The sequence below is a fragment of the Cariama cristata genome, unplaced genomic scaffold (genome assembly GCF_000690535.1).
Source record: "Cariama cristata isolate BGI_N322 unplaced genomic scaffold, ASM69053v1 scaffold2076, whole genome shotgun sequence".
Lineage (NCBI taxonomy): Eukaryota > Metazoa > Chordata > Aves > Cariamiformes > Cariamidae > Cariama > Cariama cristata.
Window position 1 is genome coordinate 55,243 of NW_009623664.1, and position 10,926 is coordinate 66,168.

At 41.3% G+C, this 10,926-nt stretch overlaps 1 protein-coding gene across 1 annotated transcript; it reads right to left on the bottom strand.

Moving 5' to 3' along the window:
• Positions 1-294: 294 nt before the first annotated feature.
• On the bottom strand, positions 295-10,691 carry GPC6 (glypican 6). Its single transcript, XM_009702829.1, has 4 exons — positions 10,680-10,691; positions 10,170-10,306; positions 939-1,114; positions 295-497 (listed from the first exon to the last, which is right to left on the bottom strand). Exons 1-4 carry the CDS (start codon positions 10,689-10,691, stop codon positions 295-297), a joined length of 528 nt encoding a protein of 175 aa, XP_009701131.1.
• Between the last annotated feature and the right edge of the window lie 235 nt (positions 10,692-10,926).

A 10,926-nucleotide genomic window follows, 5' to 3' on the forward strand; every position in this document is an offset into this window, starting at 1 on the left:
TTGCAGCATAAAAGGAAATGAAGCTCAGAAAGTCTCCTGTAATAAAGGTTTGAGAAAGAATTCTCTCAAGAGTGGATATCGTCTTCAGAGATATCTGAAAAAAGCAGGAAGCAGTTCAGTCTGGCACCTGGTACTCTTTGGGAAAACAAAAAAGGGAAGCAGGTTGCAGTACTGCTCTCTTCTTGTAGAAAACTGCAAGTGTTTGTGGCATGGTCCATTGTCCAAGAGTGTAAGAAAAGAAGAAAGTTGGCTGTTTCTGTAGCTAAAACACAGTTTCTCTGACCTGATCCAGGATTATCTCCACTGTCTCTGCAGAATGAGACTGATGAAGATGACAAACAATATCTGCAGTGACCAACCAGGCTGTGTGGCTGAAGCCTCCACCTCCCTCCTGTCGGAGTCAACCGGTGGTGCTTCAGTGGTGACGAAATCAAACTCGGTGGGACAGATGTCATCCGTACAGCCGCTTCCGCTGCCTGAGCCGCTGGTTTCATCACCTGGCACAAAGGAGCAAGGGAATAAACATGAGGGACATGGGTTACAGCATTCATCCCTTTTCTCTGTTCCCGTTCCACCTGGCACCTTGGTGGGGGTGTACACCTTGGGAATGAGAAAGTGTTGGTGGTGCTAACTTTCATTCAGTAAAACATCCAAATGAAAGCCACTGTGACTTAATTAGGCGATTAAATGCTCTTTTGAAAAAGGAGTGGACTGCTGGCATTACTGAAAGCCCTCAGTGCCTTGATGCATTTGGCATTAAGATGAGTAAGAGAAGCAAAAGAAACAAATATATAACTGGAATTTCACAGGACAGAAAAAGACTTTTTATGTTGTCAGCAGCACAGAGCACAAAGACCAAAGAAAGCCATTGCAATGGAAACGATTTATGAGTGTGTTCCAAAAATAGAGTTATTTAATGACAGTTAATGGTTTCTTACTTGTATCCTGGAAGTTGACATCATTTCCATTATACGCATTCTTCAGTTTGTTAGTCATGACACGTAAAGCCATGATTTGTTGTCGAATGAAGGTGTCTGGCCTTGTGATGTCCACATCTACTTCTGGATTGTTGATCTGGTTGGTCAAGCCATCGTTCATAATCTCAGGCAAGTATCTATATAGCAGGATGAATGGTTAGTTTAAAGTGCCATAAGTTTCAGAAATCAAACACTGTACGGTAAATGCTGTGCTAAGCAATTTGACACTGATAATGATTACACAGTTCTTAAACAGCTGCAGTGAAACCATTTTAAAAATAAGTTTTTTATCTTTACAGAGTCTAAAGGATCTTTTTAGTAGCTCAGCTGCATGGAGAGCAGAAAGAATTTAAGCTCTCCAACCTCCTAACTCTCCACATACTCCTCAGCAAGTGCACTGGCTCTGTGAACTATGGAAGAGGTTCACCAGACAGCAGCAAGACACTGCATGTTCAGATCCTCTACTGTTGTGAATGGTCGCACACTAAATTAAGCATCTAACAGGGCATTCTTCTGTTTTTATTTCCTTCTGCTTAAAAAATTTGAACTCCTTTGATATATATAGTTCTGAGATAGTTTAGAAGGCTATCTCAAGGCATTATGGCTCTCCTTGTTTAAAGGAAGCACTTAATTTTGTTCTCCAGTTCTTCCTTGAATCCCTTTTTTGACCACCGTGAACATCTCCAGCGTATCCAACATCCAGGCCCATAAATGGCGTTGTGAGTTTACCAAACTCCAGTATTCTCTTTGATTTGGTCCTTACACCTTGCAAACAGGCTATACTTTCATCTCCCACGTGCTTTGTGCACAACATATTTAAGGTACGGCATTTGCTATCCATCCACACATCCGAATTTTTAATTCAGACTCGTAGCTTATCATTTCTTGCTTACTGCAGAATTCCCTTCTCTGACCTTGTCAAATGCAGTCTTGGGGTGCTCACAGGCAGCAAGCGTGTGTTTGCAGGTATCTCTCCCCTGCAAAAATTGGCCCACGCCTCCAATCATCCTATGGTAAAAGTCTTCTTCATCTTTTGTTAAATACGCACACTTTGTCCCCTGCTGCTCTTTGTCCTCAGGAAACTCTCCTTATAGGCATCTGCAAAGCTACCTTTTTTCCTGCTTTGAATCTCTGTTAAAAATTATCCGTGCATTTTACAGCTGCTAGGCTGAGAAAGGGCTGACTTTATTTCTCTGTGCTGGCATGGCATCCTGAGAAAATAGTGTATCACTGCTTCCCTGTTCTCTCTCGTCTGTCTTTATTTACCTACTAACTTTGTCTCATATTTAGACTGCAAGGGATTTGGGGCAGATCTACCCTTTGTTCATGTTCTTTATCGGGATATGATCTATTGTGTAATTAGTTTGCACACCAAGCCATCCTACTGATGTTTGTGGGACTCCTTGTGTGGGTATGTGCTCAGCCAGGAATGATAGCACAGTCTAGCCTACTAATGGCAAACTTTCATGATGCCTGGTACCAAATACAGTTTAAGAGTATTTCACTTCAGTCTCACTTCTGCCAGCCCAATTCTCTATCAATATTCAAATGTGGCTTAGGTGCTAGTGTTATGTTCATATTGGTCTGGAAAACAAATATATCCCTTAAAAATAGATGTGAAAGTAAGGGAGAAGAAAGGACTTTCTCTGCTGAAGTCATGGTTAAGGGAAAATAAGTTTTGTATTGCTTCTGGAGGTTCACAAAATGATGACTGCTTTGCCGCACCAGGAAAGGGTTTAGTCTCATTGCAATAGGTCCTCTTTTTGCAAGATGAGACTCATTTGTCATCACTGGCCTTTGAAATCTTACATGAGAATAATCCCGGGGGAGTGTGAACATATAACAAAACATGACTGCCAAAAATACCCAGCCTCAAACTGCATGTCCTGTTGTTTCACTAGGACCATAACAAGAAATAACAATGCTGTAGGGGTCCCATCCAGACTCCTGTGGTACAGGCTTAACTACCGTGAGAATACGGAGCCACCTCCCCTAGTACAGAGGACTGCAAACCGCAGTGTTATGAATCACCAAAGATAGAAATTGGAAATAATTCTGCAGAGCTGCCTGGAGGCAGCAGGACAGAGACCTTGGCACGCAGGGAAGCTCTGGGCTGCAAAGGAAGAGCACCTCCATCTGTCACACGTCTCTACAAATGAAATGGCTGCTGTAGATAAATTACTCAGCCTGGAAGTAAATCAGCAATTTCAAGGTGCAGTTGATTAAAAAAGGTAAGAATGTAAGGATTGCCCTCCTGACTCAGAGAGGATGTCCATCTTGCCCAGTATCTTGTCCACGACAATGGCCCTAGCTGTTAGCAGCTAGAAGTGATTTGAAATCGCTGAGCATTCATGTGGATTGCTTTCCTTGTTTATGAAGGGTTAGCTGCTCTTTATTGCAAGCCATCCATGAGAAGCTATGGCTAGCTCTGAACAGCAGTTCACAGGCTTTCTTTGACTGATTTATGTTTGATTTCATCTTGCCTTATTGTCAATAATAAAAGAAGAATATACTGACTTAGTGAGTTTTTTATATGGAGACAGTATGAGTTACTTTGGAGATTTAAAGCAGTTGGAGAGCGCTCTGGTGCGTGCTTTTTATTGAGGTTCATATTCTGTGCTGTGCTCAGTGTGGATCTGATGTCCTTCTGAAGACCACCTCACTTCAAATGGGCCAGCCCGTTCAATCGTAGGAAGCGATTCAGTCAAACTGTCACACAACTCGCGGTATCTGCCTCAGGATCTCAAAGCATTCCTGGCATGGAAGGGCTTAACCTCTCAGGAGAACAGTCCAGTCCCTTTACCTAGATGTGTAAGGGAGCCATACTGGATGTGGGTCACAAGACATCCATTACCTTATGATTGCCTAAAGGTCAGGTGGATACTTAAATTCCCAGGCGAATGAGCCTCTTGGCATTTAGGGCACAAGAGCAAAAGCATGAGAGAGGCTGAAGATTCATCTTCAGGTTTATAGTTGTATGTCTAAATGCAAGTGTCTGCATATGAGCAGAGTCCTGCTCTCACCAGATCTAGTCAACATAAGATCTGGTCAAAACTAGTCAGGAGTTTATTCGTCAGTGGAGTGGGGACAGCTGTTGGAGTCCTACGTGCCTTTGGCCAAATGACGAGTTCATTAGATTTCATCTGCTGGGATTTAGTTGCACAAACATAGACATCTGGTGCCATTTGAATGCTGTTGGTTATTCCTCCTCTTCTCATTACTAGCCCTGAAAGGTGTGGCTTTCTGCATCATATCTACAGGCTTGAGGGGGAGGTCTTGGACATTTGGGGCGTTTAAAATTGAATTAGGTGTCTTTGGGCAGGTGAATTGAGTCTTGAGTGCCACTTTAGTCACCAGGGCATGTGCTGCTTGGTGTCCTGCTGCCAATCCAGTAGGGCTTGAATATCCCATAGGTCCAGTGTCTTATTTGTCATCTCCACGAAGGTGTCTTGGCTGTTTAGACCATCTCACACAGCAGTAGATAAGTGTGTTTCGGCAGTGGAAAACTTCCTACTTGACTACACTGACTGGATATTGTGGCTCTCTTCAGGCACCTTACCATCGACGATTTTTAAAATACTCAAGCAGTTCTAGCCCAGTCTCTGGTCCAGACGGGAGGTAGTGTCCTGTGTCATACTCAGACATGCTGGAGAGTCTCAGATTGACACTACTCTCACTCGGGCAACACAAATGACTCCTTATTGTCTCATCCACAGGCATCAATATTTAAGTGCGTGAATTTACACATCTGAATGTGAAGCTGGATTCTGCCCTCATTACTGATCTAGTTCACCTGCATCCTCAGGGGAAAAAAAAAAAAGGGGGGGCAGAAAAGCCTATATTGAATGTAAATATCTTTGAATTGTTTTCCTTTCTTTAACAGACTGGTACAGACACGGGAACATGCAGCCCAAGGTGTTTCGTGAGTGACATCTCTGAGAGGCAGCCCAGGACATGTTCTGACAAAAACATTTTGATGTGTGTGGGGTAGGGTTAAGTCACATCGAACTGGAAGCCATGTCTTGAGACCACTTTTTGACAGAAGATTTGTTGCTGGCTGGGTGAAGTTGTTGAACACAGCTGCTTTTGCTGCAGTTCTGTAAGTGGAGACACCCCTGTGAATTTTAAGCTTTGCTGCTGCTTCAGCTCTCGTTAATGATCTCTTTGTAGGCCTGGCCGTTACAAGACCTGTATGCCTATTATAAATGAAAAGAAAAGAAGTGCCAACCTGAACCAGTGTCTGTTCTTTGCATCCTCCTAGCAAAAAAAAAAAAAAAAAATAAAAAAAAATCAGCTTTCTTAGCCCTCTGAGTATAGAGAAGCTGAACAGTACTGTTGGTTTTCTTCTGTTTGCTCCTCGCTCAGCTATGTCAGGTTTTTAGTGTAATTTACATTGTTTTCTAAAATATTAATGCTTTCTGTTCCTCTTAGCCTTTCCACAGTTCTTGCTTGTCTCAGCAGACACAACAAAGATGTCTTTTGGCACATCATAACCAAGTACCACAAAGCCTATTTAAAACCACTTTTTTTTTTTTTTTTTTTTTTTTTTTTTTAATATCCAGTTAATGTTCCAGGGTGTCTGCTTCCTTTTCAAGTCTAAAAATGACTGATGAATCTTTCAGGTCATTTATATAAAGGCTGTAGCTATGAAAAAAAACAACAAAAAAGGAGGAATCTTCTGGTTTTTAAAAGACATCTGCCTTAAAGGGCAGCATTCTCCATATTTTGCTGCCACAGCAGCTGCTTACAGTATGACTGGAGCATCCCACCTAGGGAGTACTGGAGTTTTTCCAGGTGCACAGAATTGTAGGCAATAAAGTACAAAATACAGCACAGGCTTACTCAGGCTGGGCTGGGGGTAGGCAGTCACATCTGGTCCAGAAAGATAAGTGCGGTGGAAAATTGGCTTGTTTGGCTAACTAGATCACCTCATCTGATTCTGTTTGATCAGGAGGTAATTCCCATAGGATATTTTCAGTGTTTGTTTTTTTTTTTTTTCCGTCTTGGAGAAAAACTCGAGGAGACAGAAGGAGAGGGAGAAAATGGCTCATCTGTCAGTTTGTTGGAAGGAAGAAGATGCAAAAATAAACTAGAGCCATCAGTTAAGAACAGGCAGTTTTTGCACGCACCTAGAAGTGGTTTATTCACACTTTCACTAGTGGTGTTAAATGGTGACCTTTGCCTACCTCCCGGTAAAGGACACTCAACTCATTCTCATTGCAAGCCTTGCGGGTCAGCAATGAGCAACTTTCCCAGGGCAGGCATTGATCTGGTGAGTCTTTCTTCCCACCTGAATTTAAAAAGGAATTAAAGGCTCTCTGCCGGGGAAGTAGGCACTCCCATACATGTGGCAGGAAAAGAAGAAAATTTTAGGCCAGCTGAGACTTTATTCTGTGTTCAGTTTGGTGAAATACCTTGTAGTTTTGAGCTAGATGTTGAAAATTACAGTGTTCATTTTTCCTTTTATTCCTTACCTTTCTCTATTTTTTTCCCTGTTTATAGTTACTGTCTGTCTCCTATCTAATTCTATTTCTTCTTCATTGTACTTGGAAGACTGATAAGTTCCTCATGGAAAGGAATGCAGGTCTCATCTCTTCCATAGATTACAGCCTTTCAGAACTAAGACATATTAGTCTATCGTGCTGGTAAGCATGAGCACCAAGATGATAGTGCATGAGCACAGTCTCTCACATGGTTTGGTTGAAACAAGTTGGTTGAGTTGGCTGGAGCAATTCAAGGTTCTTCTCCTGACCACCAGAGTCGTTGCAGATTTAGCTACTGTTCTTACTTCAGTAAAAGTGACTTATTCAAGGGCTAATAGCTTCGATTTGGTTTAAGTTCTAAAGCCTGAATTTTGTCATTCTTGGGAAAATTCCTTAATTTCTGGAGAACATCTATTAGTGAGGAGGTTATCAGCTGTTGTTAAGAATTTATCTGCATATAGGGAAGGAGCTAAACTTGTAAAGTTTTGTCTTAATGATGTTTTTTAGATCCTAAATATCTTTAAAAATCTGTCTCTCTACATCTGGCAGAAGACATTAATTCTTTAAAGATAAATTTATGTTCAAGTTATTTTGTGAATATAGATATGAAGAGGAAGTCCTGTTGGGCATCTCTCTAGAAGGCACTTTGTCTGAAGTAGATGTTATTATTTTTTTTAATATGGATTTTTCAAAAAAATAGTTTCATCCACCTAATAAATTTCCCATTTCCACAGTACTTGGTTTCTATCTAATGTGACCTGATTAAAACGTTCTTCGTATAGGATCAGCAATGAGCCAAGTGCACCCTTCCAGAACGCCAAACGTATGACTCTGTTACCCCATGATTATTTGTGAATTGATGACCTTCATTTGGCAACCTGGTGTCACTGTAAATTAATCATGGTAGCAAAGTGGTATGTGGGGAGTGTGATAACCACAAGTGACCTTGGTGTAATGCCTCTTTCAGGAGAAAGCCCAGCTTTCATTTTCTGTGATTCCAAGCTTGTAACTCTTCCCCTGTAAAAGCAGCATTGAAAGGTGATGTGTAAAATGAAACATGAGGCATAAAGTCTATCTGGCAATTCAAAGTTTCTAATTCTTTATACCACCACAGGATCTCATCAAAACCCAGCAACAATCTCTTTTCCCAACAGTAGGCAACACCATGTTGTCTTCTTACTTGTAGTATTTATGTCTAGGAAAACAGGAGGTGGCTAAATTTCCTCTTTTTTTCATCATGGGCTGTTGGCATATTCTCTGGAATTCAAAATGAAGCTCCTCGTACAGCACAGGGGTGCTTATGACAGGTGACAGAGTGAACACAAATAGATGTATGGACATTGGCCAGATTTTGCAACACTTGTTCTTGTGAATTAGAATTTGATATCAGATACTGATCGGTATGATCAAGGAAACATATATGTTTTTTCTTTATGCTGCAGCACATGTCCTTGTTCACCAGCCAAGAGGTGATTTTGCATCTAAAGCTAGTTATTTTCAATAATATTTTCAATATTATTTCATATACAGGCCATGGCATTTTATGGTATCTCTGATTTATTACTGTTCTCTCCACCTGAAGATTTTATTGAATTCTGTTATTAAGACTATGACTATATATTTCCTCTGTGAATGGATATGAAATAGAAACTGGACAGAGCAGCAGTGACTGGGCCTGCTGAAACCATATTTTCAGTGATGCTTTGAAGCTGTGATTCCACATCCAGTGAAATGTCTATGTTAAATTAATCAAGGAGATTATCAGCAGAGGATAACTTTTCTCAGTGGCTCCAGAACATTAATCTCAGAAAGCATCATGAAAATAACTAGGCATCTCATAAGATAAATACTGCAAAAGGAGGGTGAAAAACTACATGCATAAAATGCACCTCCATAACTCCCCAAAAATGTGGACGTTGTGCCAGACCCTTCAGTGCAGGAGCAGAAGAGAACTAGAAAGTATTGGCCAGGTGTGGTACAAACACTAGCATTGGTCATGGAAACCAGGAGGGATATTTGCAGGTTTGGCTACTCTGTTGTAAAAAGAGTAGTATATATTTCTTACTAATGCATGCATCCTGATGTGATGCATGGCATCCAGCTGGGAGGTCTGGAAACTCTGTTTAACTGCTGCAGCACACTGGCCTGGGGTCATATCTTACAAAGCCCACTGACAAGAAGAGATATAATAGAGGAAGATAAAAACACGTTTTTATTTCTCTCTTCACACTGTTCCTTTGTGATGAGTCCTGTAATAGCCAGATGCTCCTCCTAGCTGTCTTTCTTAGAGTTCCCACGGGCTTTCTCTGGATCTGGGACTTAGGAACTGAGCAGTGACTCATGCTTTTGGACAGATTTGTGGGTTCAGTGGGCTAGCAGCATCCCAAACAGCCCTCTGCTCTCATCTGTAAAATGAATTCTTTTGAGCATTATGTAGTAAGGCTAGGAAAAAGGGTGTGCATTCAGTGCAAAACCTCCCTCTGTAAAGTGTGCTCCTTATAAAAATGATTAGATGATGGGGTGGGTGCAATCTATCTATGTATCTGTCCATCTGTCCATCCAACCATCCACGCAAAATGGCGTTTAACAGGTCTGTGATTTTTTTCCTGTGTTGTCTTATTTTCCCTGAGTATTTCATGTGCTTGTTTCACTTTTTTTTCCCCTTGTTTGTTTTTTCTTTGAGGTTGTTTTTTTTTGTTGTTATTGGTTCATTTTTGTATTCTGGCTTCATAAGTATCATCTCCCCTTGTTTGTTTTTTGTTTGAGGTTGGTTTTTTTTGTTGTTATTGGTTCATTTTTTGTATTCTGGCTTCATAAGTATCATCAGGTAAAAGGAAAATAAAGATTCCAGTCCCTGAATGCCAGAAAGTGTCACTGCTGTCCAGATTCAGCGCTCACCAGACACTCAAACCTCCCTGCTCCTCCTGTCCAAAAGCACAGCCTCCCGCCGCAGACCTGAAACCCGACTGCCCCGTCGTGGTCCTTGAGCCAATTCCTCTCTCTCTCAGCAGGGATAATCAGATCCTTTCCTCTGCCAGCTGTTGAATCCACACTGGGACCTTTGGAGACACCTGGTCCTCTGCCAGCTCCAGCCCTGCCGCAGCCAGAGCCAAACAAACTTCAAAATTAAAACTCACAGAAAACTAATCACCAACAAAGGCAGATGACCACAGTACCTCTGATGAAGAAACATAAGGTCAAGCCTTCTACACATGATAAGTAGGAGCGTTACATTTATTCTCTGCTGACTATTTTCTTTTTTTTTTTTTTTTTTTTCTCCAGCAAATAGCCCTAAGCTTTGCTAGCCAATAGCAAATAGAGCCGAAATTCCAATTTCTGTTTCATCCCAGTATGATACCCCGGGAGTGCAATTGCTTCACAAGCTGTCAGTCCCAACACAGGGTTGCTAAATGGAGCTAAAGAGCTCTTTGAAATCTCAGTATAAATTATCCTTCTGGAGCTGAACCAACGAACATTTTCTGTGTTCGCATGCTGACATGCTGTGCACATTTACCCTGACTCACACTCTGGCTTTAATGGCACCTTGACAATAAGTAATCTCGGCTACAGGCTGCATGTGGACAACGACTTGTTCTCCCCGTTTCCATTTCATTCTTATAAACAGTTTTGTGAAATACCCTCAGTTTCATGATTGCTTCAGGCCAGATGGGGATTTGGACTGAGTGCGGTGGAAAGGGGTCCACCTCACCTCGCCTTGGTGTGACCATTCCAGCAGTCCTCCTCGACTGATGGACCGGCTGTCACTCGCTCATCCTTGCAGATTGTGTAGGGTAAGGTTGACCAGAACTTTTTAGAGAGCTTTAGCTTTTCTTTAATGTCTGTTACCTGATTAAGAGACAAGAAGAAGGAAAACAGGTTAAAAACATCAGCCATGCTAGCTATCATGTTAAATAATAGTTTGTTTAATTCTGTAATGGTGATGATGGTGAAGGTTAAAAGGGCTGAAGGTGCTAAAACTTAAATTCATGTATTTATAAGCAAGGCACTCAGCATTTGGGTTTGGAGAGTGCAAATAATCAAAAAGTCACCTTTTTCCACAGGCAAGACATTAATAAAAGCAAGTTACATCTTGCTCTTTCTAGTCTCCATTTGTCTAAGGTTTTCTAAATATACATCTTTCTGAGAATTAATATGCCTCACAGTCTGCTGAATGTAAATTCAGTTAAACAGTGTACATCAGATAAAACGTCTCACTCACCAACTTGGTCATGTCTTAGATAAATATTATATTTAGAGCTACATGCGCAGGTTCTAAAAAAAATGGTGCAGTGCTGAGCTGATGTTGAACTGATTTAAGATACGCAGGCTGAATACATTGCAGTACATTTGGATCTCAGTAACAGTGAGAAGTTTGTGTATATACATGCATGCAGAGACTATATCCGTCTTTGGTGTTAGGTGTAGATAAATGTCTGTAGCTGGAGACAGACTTCACATTCAAGAAA